The sequence below is a fragment of the Dendronephthya gigantea genome, unplaced genomic scaffold (genome assembly GCF_004324835.1).
Source record: "Dendronephthya gigantea isolate DGI-Jeju-01 unplaced genomic scaffold, DenGig_1.0 000003F, whole genome shotgun sequence".
NCBI lineage: Eukaryota > Metazoa > Cnidaria > Anthozoa > Malacalcyonacea > Nephtheidae > Dendronephthya > Dendronephthya gigantea.
In genome coordinates, this window is record NW_021163013.1 from 3,446,568 (window position 1) to 3,466,115 (window position 19,548).

The 19,548-nt window shown below is 38.5% G+C and overlaps 1 protein-coding gene and 1 long non-coding RNA gene across 2 annotated transcripts; one reads left to right on the forward strand and one right to left on the reverse strand.

Annotated features, from left to right (window-relative positions):
- Window positions 1-713: 713 nt before the first annotated feature.
- Window positions 714-2,731, reverse strand: LOC114540635 (synaptic vesicle 2-related protein-like). Its single transcript, XM_028560759.1, has one exon. The coding sequence runs from the start codon at window positions 2,673-2,675 to the stop codon at window positions 1,167-1,169; it is 1,509 nt and encodes a 502-aa protein (XP_028416560.1). The 5' UTR covers window positions 2,676-2,731; the 3' UTR covers window positions 714-1,166.
- Window positions 2,732-13,740: 11,009 nt separating this feature from the next.
- Window positions 13,741-19,078, forward strand: LOC114542499. Its single transcript, XR_003689663.1, has 4 exons — window positions 13,741-14,206; window positions 17,873-17,969; window positions 18,058-18,159; window positions 18,812-19,078. It is a non-coding gene; the product is annotated as an uncharacterized LOC114542499 (long non-coding RNA).
- Window positions 19,079-19,548: the final 470 nt, after the last annotated feature.

Sequence of the window (19,548 nt, forward strand, 5' to 3'; positions counted from 1 at the left end):
TGCAATTCTATGCCATTTTTCAATCAAACCGCACCTTCCCTTCAAGGGTAAAAACGGCCAGAACGATCCTATTGAATTTCAGTACAAACAGATTCCTAGAGTACCTGATTCCAAACTCAGCCTTATTCACGTATATTGTTAGCTACATCTGCCTAGCACCAATAATGCAGTTTTACCCCTATATTCTGTACGAAGGGCTCTATTTACTAGAAACCCTAAGAAAGAAACATTTTCTAAAGGAATAAATATATTGACAGGAAATGCGGCACAGTTGCATGCAACGATTGACGCGACGCAGTTAACGCTAGAATAGGCGTCTTGTTATTTTTATATAGTTAGGTTCGGAATGTCTTTTTTCAAATTTTGGGACTGATTTTCGAAAACTGTCGAAAACTGTTTGTCGTGAAGTGAAAGCCAATCTTATAATACTATATAACACATAACTCTAGTCCATAAAATATATCGCCTAAATGATACGACTTTAATGAGCCGATCAACAGTGCGTAACCCCGGACGTTTCCGCTTCTTTCGGCACTCTGAAGATCTCCGCGCAAACACATCATGCATGATACGCTATATAGACGGTTGCAATTACCAAGTATGTCGCACAAACCTGAAAGACCTCCTTTTATTATGTGTTTCGAACGTAAACAAAGTTTATCGGCTTTTGAACCTAATATTGTACTTAAGAATGCATGTGATATTATGCGAAACTTATATAGTGGTAGTAGTAATTATCATAATGGCAGTGACTATTGACATGCGACTGCCGACTGACCCCACAATTCGACATTAAAAACGACGAAACACAGAATGCTACTAGGTTTGTATTTCTGTGGCTCACAATTTGCCTGTTATTGCAAAGTCTCTTGAGTAAAGACCATTCAGCTTTGAAACCCTATAAGTCGAAGGCTAAAGAGGTCTGTTCACACGATCCAGCTTTGTCGGATCCTATCCACGTCTCATGGACCGACAAAGTTAGATCGTATCATCAGGTCTTAAGATGGAGCCATGGAGGTCTACACGATAATTATATGGATATCATATTGTTGAAGCAACTATATGCAGTACGTAAAAGCTGCTCAGTAAATTATGCTGTTAGTAGCACTTTACTGAGTAAAAACTTTTTAATGCATGCATGTCACTCGCCAATTTTAAGCCGGTTTTCACCGAAGTGTTGAAGTGGCGGTTTGCTCCGGCAGTAAGACAATTGCGATGAATGATAGCGATACAATCGCAATATTAAACACAGTTCCATTAAAATACTCTTTGGTAAACCATGTCTCGAAGATGAACGGTCCTGCGATTGTCCCGAGACGGCCCACAGCTGCACAAGCGCCTGTTCCCATGCTACGAATTTCCGTGGGATAAACACGTGATGCAAAGACTAGCAGGAGAGATATAGCTGATGCAAGCAGGCTTCTTGATATCATTATGACTACGAGTAATAGAATCCTCTGGTTTACGACGAACAAAGCGACGATCTGTAAAACAAGTGTACACAACGTGACTGTTAACAGTACTCTTTTAACCGTAAAAACGTAACAAACCAAAGCGGTTGCGATGATGATAACAAACTCTGGTACGTTCATCCAGACCATGATGGCATACATATGACGGGTTACTGTTTCCATGTTTTGCAAATCTTTTGTCGCAGATGTATAATTTTGACTACCGGCGACGTCAGATGCGGTGTATATCAAATCATAGTGCGATTGGTAGATGTTGAAAAACGCGATACACGCGCATATTGTAATTTTCAAATAGCCTGTTCGAAATAACTGCGTAAAATCCGCCCTCTGTGTCTCGGGACCGTGACTCCGTAGTTTTTCATCGGTGAAATCCATTTCAGGCGCCAAATCTTGGAGAATATTTAGAGCTTTTTGCTCTTCCCCGGCTGCAAGGTAAAAATGTGGCGATTCAGGAAGAAATATAATACTACCAATGAGGAAAATTGCGCTTGGAAAACACACGGTAGCCAGAGCCCAATGATAACCAATCACCGAGAGCTCCATGGAAACGACGGCCGAAAGCAGAAATCCTAAAGTCCAGAAGACGATTAATAAAACAGAAAACATAGCGCGGCATCTGGTGGGAAATAATTCCACTACCATGACAAAACATTGAACTAAAATGCTCGTTCCAAATCCGATGAAGAAAAGGCCTATCCACAGCCAGTAATAGCTCGTTGAAAACACACTCACAAAAGCGGACACAAGTATGAACGCTGCAAATGCAATAAAAGAAGGCTTTCTGCCATATTTATCCGACACCCAACCGCAAAACGTCGCTCCTATTATCTTTCCGGCAGGTGATGACATTGTTAATACCCCAGCACTAATTGCAGGAATGTTCCAGTCCGATTTTAAACGTGGTAGTATAGCAGATAGCATAGCTGTTCCTAGGCCACATGTCATAACTAGGAGGGAAAGGAATGCGAATAATTCCCAATGAAAAAACCTCAATCCTATATCATCCAGAATCTCGTCGATTAGTCGAGATTTCAAAAGATGGGCGTTCGAATCCATGACCTCTTCGTCTGCGGCTGAGTAAATGCCTTTGTCCTTTACACCTCGTCCGGCTTTTAGCTCCTTGTGATCTGATGAACTTTGCGCTGTAGAAAGGAGCGGCGCAGTTGCTAAGAATCCTTTAAATTTCGTCCAAAGCTGCTCCATTTTCAACCGTGTTGACGAGTGTACTTCAATCTGTATTGTTGACGAGTGTACTTCAATCTGTATGGAAAAGAATGATACCGGGTTCAAGTGACAAGCAAAAGTTATGACTTCCGAAATATCGCATTTCCGCATGCGTTTTGCAATCATGAACAAACAGACGTGTCATTGTTACGATAAATATCTTAATAAGCGCCGCGGTTTATTTAGCCGCGCTGGGGAAGCCCTTTTTTTAAAGCAGGGCTCCTATGATGTAGAAAACCAGCAAACCAACAGCCGTTAACACGATTGAGAACTTTATCACAGTGCATATAATTAAAAAATAATTATATATCTTTGACAACCGGGCTCTATAGCAGTTTAAATTTCTCTTCCTTAATTAATTCATCCCCGTCTAACACTTGTGCACGCATTATAAACCATGTGTAAATTTGTATGCTTTAAACTGAACGGGAACCGCCAGCCCAACTTTGCGCTTACTTTTCCTAACCCTAACTCTACCCCGAAAATTGTTCCATATAGACGTGTCTGTTGTACGTTCTCCTTTTCTTTGCTATGAAATAGGCGCCGCTGTCAGATAGACTTGGGGGGGGGGGCAAGGGGTCAACAACGTCCGCCTCTCGTACCCATTCTTTGGCCTATAACGGCGGTAACGTGGTTGCGATATTGAGCTGGTCTAAGATGATTTACAGTCGTAATGAAAACAAACGCTTCGTTTACATTTTCAAATAAATGAAGTAAATCGCATCACGCCACATTCCCAAGCACGTTCATCGAAGAAACTCATCCTCTACACATGATTGCTCTATGCATTTCAAAAAATATGTTCTATATTATATTGTCTTGGACGACATGAATATTTATAAAATAATCAAAAGTCTTATAAGTTATATAAGCAGCCATCGGGCTGCTTCAAGTAAATTTTCTCCTGCATTTTCCCTTCGGCAAGAAGACAGTTTTGAGATCCATCGATCTGGTGAATTTTTTAACTTACTTAATCGTTTCAAACGTCGAACTTATGATGTGCCGTAATTAAAATTTTTATGTTCGGCACATGAAAAGTTCGAATTTTGAAAAGGAGTAATAATTATTAATTGTACGGTGGCGTAAAGCAATCGCTGGTGCATGACTTTCCGTCCATCAGCCATTCGTGGCTCCACTTTGCTCCACTAATATTGGCTGACTTGCCAATTCACGACTTGCGTCTACACAAAGCAATCTTCACTTACGTATTTGAATAAAGAATCCAAAAATTCATAATAACATAATAATAGAATTATCCCCGAGCCGGTGCGAAGCACCGTGCGAGGGTACTAATTCCGCCCGGAGATTAGGAATTACACCCGGAACCCGGGAGAACATAGCGGAATCCAAAGTCGCCCAAATGTCATGGACGTTCAATGGTCATGGTACTTGTGCGCACGCGCAAAATTTGAACGAGTGACGACTGGTAATTAGCAACTTGCTTATTGGCTAAGACGAAACGTTCGTGTTTCAGTGAAAAACGTTAGCAATTTAACTGTCATTTTGCAAACTTTTTTTTTGAAAAAATATTTCGAAAACACAATATGAAATGTGGAATCAAATAACAGATAAAACACTGGGAAGAGTTTAAAATATTATCAGAACTTGAAGAATTAGCGGTGAAAAGGAACAACTGGTTTATAATCCTTGAAATGGTAGGAGTCTATTTTGTTTATTTCGAGGTTTCTTTCGTGTTTGCTGTACGAATACATTTTATGAGCTTGGTACAGTGTGTCGTTTTGCTCGGTTTTGCGAAGACGTGACCGACTATTTAAGGCTTTACTTCATCGTTTTAACTCAAAAAGAGTTCTTAAAAGTGTATTTTGGAGTTTTAATATAGCAAATATCACTCTAAAGGTTTATAGAGTCGACTGCAATCACTGCATGAATTTAAAAATCGAAAAACAGCATTCGACGTTCACTGCTTGGTTATTTATATTATTTGTGCTGTTTTAATGTTTTGAAGGTTTAGATATGATGGAGTATTAACTCTCACTTAAACTGTGAAAGTCTATAACTTAATGCAACGGAAAGCAGCAGGTAAACGGGTGATTTCACTTCACCTTTACGACTGTATTTGTTTCCGAAAAATTTGAAACATCAGCTATCGGCTTTACATTTAGGACATTTCATAATATTGAAGGTTAGGTCTGGCTAGCTCAGGAAATATTTTGCTTCGTTTGAAATGGCGAGGGGTTGCTGCATGCATGTATTTCTAGTATAGGCTGCCTATACCATGTCCGTGGATAGTAATTTTTTTTCCTTATAATTATATCTTTGCGACGTTTAGTCCTTGTGCTACATGTTTGATATTTTGATGGTTTAGTCAAACACTTATCATCATATTTATAATTATATAAACTGTAAAAGTCTATAAACTGCCTTGTTATATAATGCAACAGGAAAATGGGTGATTTTTACTTTACCTTAACTTAACTTAACGACTGTGTTTGTTCCCAAAAATTTGAAACATGAGCTGTATAGCTATATCAGCGTATTTGAGTCATTGCATAAAATTAGCTTTAAGCTTAACCTTCTTGTATGAAAATATTAAAAGCATCTGTCTCATCAACACCAGCGTCATTAAGCAACGTTTTCAACGAGCATTTCCTATTGGTGATTTTCATACTCATGCAGGTATAATCTTTTCCTCAAAACGCATGCGTCATTTCGCTATTGAAACCGTAACATTGCTGCTTCGGTTGCGATCTCGCAATGTTCATGCAACCACAGTCATCATATGACGATGTCAATGGACAAACGGTGAAGACTTTAATTAGGGCTGCTTTCCACTTACGGGTTTTTCATATACATATACATGCAAAAGTCTATATCCTTATATCAAAGGTAGCCCGCTAAAAGGCGCGCACGCCTTAGTAAGTATTATATATGCATGTATATTGTTTTAATAAGGTTGGTGTACTTCTCACGGACCGAACTATAATTCAGTGCAGTTGTACTGAGTCGCACGAGATATATAGGTGGTGCACTGATATTTCGAACTTGATAGAATAGAATAAGCAAGCAATGCGTACACAGACAGTTAAAATTGATTATACGATGAAGGTATATGCTAAATTATTTTTATTTTAATCAGTTTGCAGTTTCAGTATAAATTGTACAGTGAATAGCTGCTTTCTGAGGAGTGCAATTTTGTCATTTTTAAACGATGAAAATTCAAGTGAAAATCGCAATGAAAAATTGAAATATCGGTATCGATTTTGATATCGGTATCGACTAAAATATATGCCGGGTATCGGGACTCGTATCGTATCGAACAGGAAAAGCTGGTATCGGCCATCACTAGTAATAATATAATCTATATCTGTAATTCTCGATATATTTCGATATTCGAACGTTATTTAAACTTCCCTGCATTTGTAATTCGGCTTCTAAGCACATGGAAGGAAACATACGGGACAAAAGTTTGCTTGGACAGTACGCTCCACTAATCCTTAAAAATCCCCCAAATTATATATACCAAAGGCGGAGCGTTGTTCTTACCTCTTCATGAACATTGGGCATATTTTTTTATGTGCATCGGTGTGCTCGGATGTGATCAGCCATTCCTCACCATTTCTAAACGTCTCTTCAGCTTCGTCTGTAAATTATCTCAAAGATCGCACATGCATGCAATGCTTTCTATAAACATATAAATTATATGACATTCGTATTGATTCACACTGGAAAAACACTGGAATGATAACTGTGGCCGCCGATTAAGTGAAGCCACGAAATGTCATTGCAACGTCATTGCATTCGTCATCAATTCCGACATAATCATTTAAACGAAGGGTCGAGAATATCTCTCTAAAAGGAATGTTTTGTTTTCGAATGTTTTGTTTTTTTTCGTTTAATTTATAAAGAAATACTATGCAGTGGTTGATAGGACTATATCCAACTTTCGTACAACCAGCCCAAACTACTGTACTACACGATCTTCCAAATCGCCTTTGCAAACTAGCCCTGTCTGTCGGACAGATTCAACAATCAAGGTAGCCTTCAAACAGATGTGAAATTGAATTTACTCACTAATTCAGACAAAAAGTGAAACAATGCATGATTTATTGTTATTATTATTATTATTAAGTCTTTACATATCGTTGTTATATTGTATACAATTTAATAACACAAATATATATATAGATACATCTAAAGTAATAATTCACTCAGCTGTAGAAATTATTCAGTACAAATTCATGTCAAAATGTCAAATATATTGTGAGTTGACGCACTCACCAAACACTTCAATGCTTTATTTAATGAATATTTTAACTTTATTTTGATGATTAGTATTATTAAAAGTCAGTATGACTGTAACAACATTGTTCGGCCATTTCTTTAACCATCCAACAAGAGACAACCTGTTGGGATTTGACTTTTTGCTTGTAGTGGATCTAGAGTTGATGTGCATGCATGCATGTAAAATATTGTCCACTTTTTGAATGTTTAGGGTCTTTTAAATTCTGTATAATCACATATAACATACAGATGGCACGTGTCAAGCTTTAGACAGTCGTAGGCCTAAAGGGGTTCCATTTTTCATACATTTTCCTTCTTTAAATCATTTCATAAAACCTTTTGAATCTAATTTGTTATGATATTGTTTTAACAATATTTAAGTACACTACTGAAAAGGTCCAAACTCCAAATAATATACCTATAATATATATAAGAATACCAATTTAAAGCTCAAGTGAACATTTGTCAAATCCTAGCTCAGTTTTCACATAGTTGCATGGTTACAGTAATGCATGCATAGTACTTATACATTCCACTTTTTTCAACTAATTTTAAATATTAATATTGTGCAATAGTACTTGAACATTAATCTTATCACAAAGTGTTGAAAGGGAAGATATGCCTTTGCATAATTATGATAATAATTTATGTAGTTAGATAGGCTTATATAATTATTATAAAAATTTTATTACTGGTTGTTATATGGTATTAATTTTGTTACGGTATAGTGTTTTCCATAGGTGGATAATTTTAAGGTAAAGTATGAATCTCCAACACATTTTAACGACCATAGTCGATGATCGTCTTTTTCCACTAAGGGTTCGTAGGGCAAGATCCTGAGTGTGAGATCTAAGAGAATGCCTTCGTAACACATTTAGTCATCTCGCGCAGTGTTGAAAGCACAGTTCCGCCATGTCACAGGGTATGCCACTACTCCCTGAACACTACCGTGAAAGAAATCATAAATCGAAGCCAAGTTAGACGAATGATGGAGGCTGACTTTTCGTAAGCCAGTCTCGACGAACAGCCATTATCACAAGATGGCAAAAGGGTCATGCTCAAGGTAGAAAACGGAAACCGACAGGGAAACGACGGTCACTACAAAATGCCGTTGGCGGTTCGGGAAGAGCAACCCAAATTGCCAAACAACAAATCCTTAAACCGATTGGAGAAGCTTAAGACGCGGCTGAACAATGACCAACACTATCGTCAGGACTACGTGGCATTTATGAACGATCTAGTAGCAAAGAATTACGCCGAGAAAGTTCCAGATGAAGAACTTTCTGTGGAAAATGGTCATACCTGGTACATCCCTCATCATGGAGTGTATCACCCTTAAAGGCCTAACAAGATGCGTGTGGTATTTTACTGTAGCGCGAAGTACAAGGGAGAGTCGCTGAACAGCCACTTACTACAAGGTCCCGACCTCACCAACAACATTCTTGGTGTGCTCTGCCACCGATTCAGACAAAACCCAATCGCCTTCATGTGCGACGTAGAGTCCATGTTTCACCAGTTCAAAGTCGCCGCCGTCCATTGAGATTTCCAGCGTTTCTTCTGGTGGGAGAATGGAGACACAAGCAAACCCCCAATTCAATTCAGAATGACCCTCCATTTGTTTGGCGGTGGAACCTCTCCCGGATGCGTAAACGGTCTTAAGCAGATATCAAACCACTTCGAAGGCGAATACGGGCACGACGTAGCGAGCAGGGGCGTAACTAGAACGATAATTGGGGGGGGGGGTGAATACTAATATATTCAGTTCTGCCCGACGGATTTCTATTGTAACCTATTGCAATTACAAAAGAAATCCGTAGGGCAGAACTGGATATATGAATATTCATCCCCCCCAATTATCGTTCTAGTTACGCCACTGGTAGCGAGTTTTGTCCGTTACGTTTTTTACGTACGTGGATGACGGAATAAAGTCGGTAAATACCGTGGCAGACGCCGTTTCACTTAATCATATGTTCATGTTATGCAAGATTAATATCTTTTCAAATCAATTGTCAAGTCTGTGGAAACGCTGGAACTTCATTTAATACAGATAATGCATCACATCACATAATGTGTTTTTGCGCATGCTCTACAATGATGAGATATAGCCTCGTGGTTTTTACGCTTTATGTTGATCATGTTATATTATGATTTTCACAACATTATTTCTATCAAAACAAGTCATCTACTCTTCATGCACCGTTGGCGTATATATGCCCCCCCCCCTCCCAATTATCGTCTCCCGTACGCCACAGGTGCTGGGTGTTGAATCGTGATCGAATCCGATTCCTTTCAACTCCGCGTCACTCCTCAAACAAACCTCTGAAGGCGATTCTCCATTACGTCCGCTCCGCCCGCACGGGTGAAGTGCGCTTTGTTTTTTAGACCCGTCACGGTCGCATGGACAGAATTCACAACAGTTTCCAACCCATCATTACCATGAACGAGTAAACCACAAAAGGCGCGGAATGACGCTCACTGAAGTCTGAGAGAACGGATTTTGGATAATCGTAGGAAGTTCTGCCATAGGCCGCACATTGCCAGCTGCGTCGCGTGTCGCAAACTTCGTCGGACGGTGGAAGAGTAGAAACTGGCCGAGCTCCTCCCAAATAGATTAGATCTAGCGCCTCCATTTACCATGTGTAACGGCGTAGATTGTTTCGGTCCATACCAGATTAAAGAAGGTAGAAACGAACTGAAACGCTATGGCGTTTTATTTACGTGTTTAGCATCTCATGCAATTCACCTCGAGGTTTCGTTAATCAATGCATTACGTTGCTTCCTGTCTAGACGCGGCCGTTCCGATTACTGAGATGCGACGAGGGAACGAATTTTGTCGGGGCTAAACGTGAGTTAAGCGACGCCTTAAACGAAAAGAACAACGACAAAGTAAGGGCATTCTTGTTGGAAAATGAGTGCGACTTGTTTGAATTTCGAATGAATGTTCCCTTACCCAGCCACACAGGGGTGCAACCTTGTTCCCAGGGCTTTTTGGGACTTTGACACAATATCATAATCTTTTGACAGAATGTTAATTATCTTCGAATTTATGACCATGTATTCATAATGATACGATTCAATTTAAAAAATTATAAACCTTATTATGCCTAACTACAATATGGTTTATTTCCTCGAGCGTCTTGTTTGGCAGTCTTTCTCGACGGTTGGTGAAAAGTAAAGTTTTGGGCAAGTACTAATTTACACAATAACGAGCTTTAACTTTTACACTACACTCAATGTATGGCACGGCATGTCTAAAATAGTTTAAGCTTTTACGTGCGTGTACCTACGTGCAAAAAACCCAATAGTGGAAGGCAGCCCTTAGCTCCAAACAAGTGGACTGATTTTCACTAGTAATTTCTTTTTACTCATGCAGTATACAAATTTCCTAGCTTTTGTCCCGGTGTACTGCCGGTATTGTTTTCGATAGTACAATCTTATGGTCATTAAAACACCATTCATTAGCATTTTATGAGTATTTGATATATCAGCTAAATGTCTCAGGGTTCATGATTACAATTCATTTACAACACTTCCAAAAAAATTTAACGAAAGAACGTTAACTTGAAATCAAATGAAAGCGAGCGCGACAAATCTATTTGGTCGCGACACGGCTTAATACTACAATCACTGTTTTCCGCCCGTTTCCGAGTGTTTACTGTTTAGCCCGCGAACGGCATTTTAGCAGATTGATGCACAGTCCTGGGGTTGGTTAAGTTAAGTTAACTTTACCTAACGCTAACAAAGCAGTAGCAATATATCCGCGTCCGCGCAGATACAATAATACGACCATATTTCAACTCCGTCACTCACACCGGTGCATATTCATATACGCGACGTGTATTGCACGTCATGGCTTCCCAGTTCTGCCTGACATATTAATATTTCATTTGTGCGCATTTACGTTTTTAGAAGAAATCTGTCGGGCTTAATGGAATATCTGAATATACTCGCAGACCCCTTCCCAGTTATCGTACTAGTTTAGGTCTCGATCGCATGCGTCAGTTCCCTGCTAAGCTAAAATTACAACAAATTACAGCAAAATACGTCATGTGAATTCGGGCGGATTTCTACTGTCGCATTTCTTGCACGAACGCACACGTACGTAAAAGCTAAAAACCTTTGCAACTTGCTGTATAATGAATTTGATGCCGTCAGAAAAAACACACCAAATCATCAGCAGAATTAACCCTACGCATCTTCTCAATCGTTGATCTCAATCCTGCGTATACGTACGTATGTGAAGGCCTTGATAGGGCTGTCTTCCACTTCAACCGTATCGTAGCGTAACGTAACGTATTTCTTTGTTTCCGACACATTCGACCAGAACTAATGTCTTTATAACAACGAAATTCGCTACTTTTGATACGATATGGTTAAAGTGGAAAACGGCCTTTACACTATGCATTTTTTTCTCCAACTTGCTATACCATTCTACATTTGGCAGATGTAAATTTTGCATCTACGAAACTTGTGCTCATTACAATCAAAGGATGTTTTCTCGTACATATGCTTAACTAAAACGCATCTCTCAAAACTGGAGTCGCATTGCGAGTTGCATGAAAAATTTGCATCGTAAAGGCCCTGTGACACGGTGCAATTTTTTTGGCAGCTTTCGAAGCAATTCTACTTTTGAAAGATGTATTTTTGGGGACAACGAAACTTTTTATTTATTACACTTCATGCACTTTTCTTCTGCAGGACTCTTCACTAATTTAAATCTCTTAGAAGTAGAATTGCATTGCAAGTTGCAAGAAAAGTTGCACTGTGTAACAGATGGCGAGGCTGGAGCAGCCCTTGCGATGAATTATGAAAACCGGCCCACGTGAACAAAAGGTCGCAAAACGACATCTCACACTGGATGAACTCGGTTACGCTAATATTCACAAACAACTGTGACAATTTACATCAACAGGTTGCTATCGTGAACGGCTGACTTTATGTACATTTTGCCGTACATTGATATTTATTTTAAGATTACAAGGCTAGAGTCTTATTTAATGCGTGGCAAAGCGTCATATCGTGTAGCATGCAGAAGCAATCTCTTTCTGCATTGGCGCACAAGAAACCACAAGAAAGAAACAAATAAAAATGTGACGAAAAACAATCGGAACTGTATTTTATGGGTTCTTGATTTCCTAAGCAATCGAGTTGAACTGAAAATAAGATTGTCAAAAATAATCAACGGCAATGTGGGAAAAGACGTTTCCAGCCATATAAATCTGAAACCTGTTAGAGAGAAATTCTTTTCAAAATAACAATGAACTGGTACGTCGCATGACTCGCATCAGTCGCATGGCTTAATTATAACAGAGCAAGACGACATAGATTATATACTAGGTACTGTCGTTTTATACTGTTATCAGAATTCTTCAAAAATCAGATCTTGTTAACGATCAAATATCTTCTAAAGACCTGTGCCCTATAGTTTTGAACTATATATTATATTGTGTTGAATTAAAACTTACCTTGTCTTTGCGTGCTTGTTATGATTGCGTGTTCCGGCTCTGGCTCTGGCAGACGCAGATGTGATGTGTATCAATGCATATGATCAGTGTATCGGGTTCTTTGTCGACGATCAGTGCAGACAACTTAGCATTACTGAAAAAAATGCCATATATATTAGGAACACTGGTCTAAAAGACACTGACATGCACACATCGTCTCATTTGCAATTATTATCAATCACAATAAAGAAATGTTGTTTTCGTAATTTACTTAACTGAATATAAAGTCGCAAACGTCTTTTGGTGCATGTCAAGAGGTATCTCTCTATGTATACATATAATTAAATAAGGATAAATCGATTATGATTTTTGGCACTTCACTCGATGTAGGTAAATTCTATAGAGGTTTTTCAAACACACTTCAAATTTAAGCCAGAAACAGTGAATGGAAAAATGAGCCAACCATAGGTACTCCGGCAGGAATCGAACCTCAACTTGGCGATGCCGGTGCAATGCTCTTGTCACTGAGCTACAGAGGTAGCTCATAAAAGCAAGCGTGGTTAGTGTGTATATCATGGTAATGCCGGGATTAGGTGAGGGTAAATCGATTATGATTTTTGGCACTTCACCCAATGTAGGTATATTCTAGATGTTTTTAAATGGTCTTAATTTCGAGCGGAAGATTTACGTTTGCCCTTGAGGCACACAAAACAATCCATATGATCAAAACGATGCGCTTTGTTTTCGGGGGAAAAAATGCAATGGAATACAACACGCACGCGCATAAGCATAATTAGCAGGCATTTCAAAACTAATGAGTATTTTTTTTAAATATGCTTCATAATAAATCGATGATTCGCCTCCATCGTATGTTTTAAATAGCATATTGCATGCCTGCGTTTTATGGACAGATACAAAGGAGCGCTTAATATAAGCCTCGTTTTTAAGTGTAAGCACGCTTAACCCATTTTAACCCAAGTTAGTTTGAACCCTGCTTTGAAGGTGGGTTTGCCCTGGGTCGAACCCGGGTTAACACTAATGTATACAAACCCAAACAAACTAATCGCTCGTTAGCATCTTCGAATTCCAATTACGAATGAAAGCGCACTGAGTTACAACAAAGTTACAGCAAAAATTGCAGCTTAAACAGGCATCGTCAGACAAAATCCATGTTCTTTTGACTGGCTTGCTTATTTGACGGCAAGTTTAAAATGATTTCATTTTTGAACCATTTTTAGCTATATTTAGTACTCGACATTTGTAGTTTTGTGCATCTCATTTTTCAATGGATGGACACATTGTATTAAATCAAAGTTATCTTTCCGCCAAGTCGTTATCCGCGTCATTAAGCAACGCTTTCAACGAGCATTTCCGATCAGTAATTTTTACGCAAGGAGAATTTTTTCCTCAAAACGCAAGCGTCGTTTCGCGATTGAAGTCGAATATTGCTGCTTCGGTTGCGATCTTGCAATGTTCAACCACAGCACTAGAGCCGGCGGTGCAGGTATAAAAGATTAAAGATATCATGCACATGCAGATATGATATGATGGTGACAATCACCGCGATGTATTGCAACACGATTTGATGGCGTCATCGAGTGTCTGCAGTGTGAGGTACTTCAAATATATACGTCATTATAATACGTCGGATCAGTCAATCAAAATAGCATCATATGGGGACCGATTCAGTGGAGCGTACGGTCCAAATCCATATAAGCCCCGTCCCGTGGAATGACAGTGTCACACTGTCAGACGCATTTGGAAACCACGCGTAGTTCTCGACTTTCAGAATAAAAGAAGAAAACGCATTCTAAAAAGATAAGTGTAAGTACAACAAGATAATTTTATTATAATTTATTATACCATGTGTATTAACTATGATTATATACGGTTACACGTCGTAAGTCTAGCAGTAGCAGTGACGAGAAAAGGAATTAAAGCGATATAACGCAGGATAATTTTAGTATCATAGAATATAGTGTAATCGGATTGTCAGTTACATGTTCGTAGACCGAAACATTTTCTGATTTAAATTTTTACCGAATGTCTATATGTGTTTGCCTTACGCATTTCTTTGCCAGATAGCGATGGCTCGGTAATCCGGCCTCCTTTCACATAACAGCAAATATCAGCCTTACAAAGTTTAATGCATGGGATTGCTCTGAATTCATTTTGTATTTGCTGTGAACTGTCAGTATAAATAGTCAAGTATTATTTTGATGCTCGAGCTGAGAGACCAGCAGCAGTTTTAAACCCGCTTTTTTTCCAACGTAGGTATTAGCTACTTATTTTTACGCAACTGCGTCTTCTTGCACATCTTCCTATATTTATTGTCATCACCAGGGCCGCCAAAAAAATTACGGAAGCCCGGGGAGAAAAGGTGATTTTTTGGGGAGAGAGCATTGTTAGGGGGAGGGGCGTTGCTGGCATCTTTGCAGAAGAAAATTTTGAAATTTTAGTGCGCAAAAATGCGATCGCTTGCGTTTTAGGGTGAAATTTTTCCAAGATCGAATATATATTGCATTGCCTGAACCATAAATAACCCAAACGTTTTCTGAAAGCTGACTATATATACTCCCAAAATAGTTTAATTTATTCTTGAAGAATTTTTGGGGCCCTTGCACCCGTGGGGCCCGGAGAAATTGCTAAGTGTACCCCACCATGCCATGGCCCTGGTCATCACTCTGCACGTCATTGAGGCATGAAAAGTCCGGGCAAATATATCCGCGATCTTATCTCTTGAAACGACTTGTGCAATTACCACACTGCCGTAACACTCACTGCCATTTTGAGACAAATGTTGATCGCAGGTATTAATTTTGCTCTCTCACACGTCCGAACACGTGTGGAAATAATCATTCACTCGTGCTCCAAGTTATTCGACCTGTTTAATATTCGGTGCAAGTGACTCGCGTGAACAAAAGCACCAAGCACTGTTTTCCAGCTCAACCGTATCGTAGCGTAACGTAGCGCATTCCTTTGTTTCCGAAGTATTCGACCAGAACTAATGATTATGACTTTAAACTAATGAAATACGCAATACGTTTCGATACGATACGGTTGAAGTGGAGAACGGCCTTAAAAACGCCTCCGCAGACTGAAGGAACTTGGCTCACGCAAATATGTTCACGAGTGACGTTCAGTGGCGTAGCCAGAACGATAATTGGGGAGGCCAATATTCATATATTCGTGTATACGCAGGATTAATTTCTTTTCAAATCAATTGTCTTTACAGTTTGTTAACATGAATATATGAATATGGGCCCCCCCAATTATCGATGCTGGTTACGCCACTGGTGACGTTTTGCTCACAGACTGGCTATCGTGGTGCGTTATTCGTTTATGATGGTAATATTATACACTTAATGTATGCTCCCAAGGGAAATAGTGAGTTTTGTTTTCCCAAGAGTCTGAACATTGAGACTCGAGGGAAAACAAAACTCACTATTTCCCGAGGTAGTGTACATTAAGTGTTTTGTTATTATAGGAACGAAAACATACATGTTACAAAACAATTTCATTACAAAACACTCTGTTATGACAATAATTTATGGCGGGAAACATTGCATTTATTTAAAGTCATTTGACTACGAATGAATCAATCACATTTAGATTACACATTCGAATGTTCTCTTTAGAGGCACACGCTTTACATTTCCGGCTAAAGAAATCCCCTTAGGGGCTGATTACATGAGCCCGGTTACCCGAGATTTAGCGAAGCGTGAGATGATTTTGAGGTGTTGAAACGAGCAGATAACATGATCCTGGCAGTCGTATAATCACCACAACAATAGCATGTGCTTGTTTGGTGTCATAAAGACTTATTTGAATACTTCAAAGTCCTCTCATGCTTCGTTAAATCTCGGGTAACCGGGCTCATGTAAACAGCCCCTTAGAAAAGGGCTCCACTATGCGGGGGAGAGGTCATTATTAATTGTATAATTTATACATTATAATATTTTCTTCTTTTTTTCTCTCATCCCTGTGCATCATGTAAGCCCTGAACAGTATATGTACAGGGTGTTCCAAAAAAGTCCCCTCTATTGAAAACAATTGCACAAGCCTTTGTTAGAATCTGATTGAACCAAATAACCAATAATATGATAAACCCAATTGAAAGCAAGACGCTTTATTTTGAAATCAAAACTAATTAGTATTCAATGCTATACTGAATCACTTTAAAGACTTCAATTATATCTGTCAAAACAAAGAATTTGCCTGATCGGTTTAGTAATCTAGTCACCATAATTATACATGCATATTGTGGCATGTTCACAGCACACACCGTTGCTTTACATAGTATACATACGGTGTTGACTTCCACACGTCTCGTGTGCAATGTAAGTGTGACCATATATATAAATATTTTATAAGGAAAGCTGCTCAAATATAGTTAGATTACCCCCTCCTTGAATAAACTTGGTAATAATTAATATCGCATCCGACCGAATCCAGTATGGACTAGCCAAGATGTGGTCACACTTTTCGTATGTTTTGATTAATGATGACATTTTTGTATAAAACAACCAAATCACAAATGACAGCAACGTTTTTATAAATCTTTCATCTTCGAATCCCCGCCACAGTGCATGTTTCTATTCCTCTGCATATTAACATGAAATTTTGAATTCCTGTACCAATATCAATGGAAACGCAAGATATTTACACAAATACAGCGAACTTAAATAAAATTCGAACGATAACTCCAGTGATTAGATGAAACCGATTTGAATATAATTTGTTAGTTGACAATGGGGGGAGCCGTGCACCCAAAACATACCTTCAAAAGAACTTGGAAGCGCATCAAGAAATGAGAAATTACGTAAAAATTGTATTTTTTGGCAAAATACCTTAGTGATGAAATTGAACGCGTGTCCAGAAACGAGCTCTTCGCAGTGGCGAAGCCAGCCTGACGATTTAGTCATGCTATGCAAATTTTATGTTATTATCATTATTCATTTCTTTACAAATTCATTGTTTTCACACTCAATGAACACCAAAATATTAGCATAGCATTACTAAATTGTCGGGCTGGCTATGCCACTGACTCTTCGAATTGTTTACAAGTTAAGTCTTACTCTCACTTGTAATCAGCACATAATTCAATCCTTGTAAATGCAATGTATGTCAATTATTAAAATTAATTATCGATCTATCTATGCACGCGTGTCACCCAAGTTTATTCAACCAGCTGTATTCCATCCATATTTCCCATTCATCCATATTAGGTACGATATTTTCGGACGACCTGTATTAGTTAACATTTGCATCTCTCTCTCTCTCTATGTATATATATATATATATATATATATATATATATATATATATATATATATATATATATATATATATATATATATATATATAAATTACTATAAAACAGATTATTAGAACGTCAAAAATGGTAAATACAAAGGATTCGAGGAAAGATATAAAAACAAATCGATCAAACTGCCCTGACAAACCCTAATGTACATCTTTACTTTTTAGACGTAGCCACACATCATGAAAAATACCCAAGTATTTTTACTGATCGCCGTAATATCTTTGATCGGGACCTCAGTTGAAGGTTTCTTGTTTCCTCAAGGTATTGGAAAGAGTCACATTATGTATACGTTGTTAAAGAATTTTTAATTTTGATAAATAAATGCAGTAATGTTCCTCCTCAATTTCAGCGAAACCTTGTGTTGATAAAGGTAAATTTTGCCTGCCAATATTTTGTCGTCGTGAGGGGTATGAAAAGGAGTGTTCTAAAACGTGTGGAGCATGTGTCGGGGGTAAGTGAATTATTATTTCTGTGTAAAGTAATTATTTTCGTTGATCGGGCCCAACCCATAGAACAAAGGGTGAGATGATGGTGGTTTCTTCATAGTTGATCGCTTTTCAAAGTCCCGATTTATACTAGAGACGGATAATTCTTCTGGACGAATGGTCCCGTTCAAGTCTTATAGTATATTACGTATTCTAATATTAATACTCTATTCTTATGCTAATCTCTAATAAGGGCAGTTATACGGGTTAGACAAAGTTCATGGGAATTGGGAAAATATTTATGTATAGTTCGTCCCGATTCCGTATTAATTTATATTAACAAACGGATGATGCTTCAAGAAGAACTAGAAGACGAACTAGAAGACGAACTTCCTTTCGCTTGCCCAAGTTCGGACGATCCGTCTCTAGTATCGGACCATTTGTGGGAATTGAACTGTAGCAGATTCCTTCACGGTTCACATTGAGAACAATCAAAACGATTACTTTGGAAAGCTGTTGTAAAATCTTACCGTAATACTATGTAAACGTGAATATATAAAGATTGTGCACGTGAACCCCCCACCCTCGGCCCCTAATTAAGCGGTTCAGCTACAGCCCTGATGTTAATTAGACCTAAAATTGGTAAGTTAAATTTCTTACTATTTTGTCAAATTATAGGCGACAACTGCAAGGCTTTGGTTACTAAATGCATCATTAGTCATGCCTTTAATGTTTGTGCTAATTCGGGATGTGTTCTTGGAGTGGCAACAAATCTGATTAGTTGCCCATTAACATCTCCCTATCGAAAAGAGAAACTTGGAAAGGTTGTTGCGGATTTGGGAAAAGCTTGTGCCATTGTCAAAGCATTGCAAGGATAAAAATATATTTTTCATTTGTTATTTTGTATTTTAAATAAAAAATTAAGTCAAAACCGTACTCTCGACTTCTAGTTTGTATAGTGGAAATGCGTAAGGACATGAGATTCTATAAGTTTTTAGAGAATAGCTACCTTCACTCGGCCAATCAGCTTCTAGTATTTCCATGCTCTATATCTTATACAGTCTGCAATTCATCAATTTCTATTGAATTATGAGTGATTTCATTAAATTCATTAGCAACTCTGTAATAATTATAGTGTCACTAATGAATTAAATCCTCGTGAAGGTAGCTATTTTCTAAAGGCCGGCGCACACTAGACTTAGCAAAAAGTCATTTGTAGCCATTGGCGTAAGGCAATTGCTCTCGTGTGCGGGCGACCTTTCCGGCGACTTTGGTCATTCGTGCCACTTACGGCAAATATGTAGCATGTTTGATGATTTCTGCATCGCACGCCAAAATCTTTCCGTGTGCGGCAAAAATAAAAGCTATCTGCTTATGTATTGTCTTAACAGCGCATGCGTAATATACGAAAGTTA

What these genes read in the sequence shown, in the direction of transcription:
- LOC114540635 (XM_028560759.1), bottom strand. Translation starts at nt 2,675, where the DNA reads ATGGAGCAGCTTTGGACGAAATTTAAAGGATTCTTAGCAACTGCGCCG.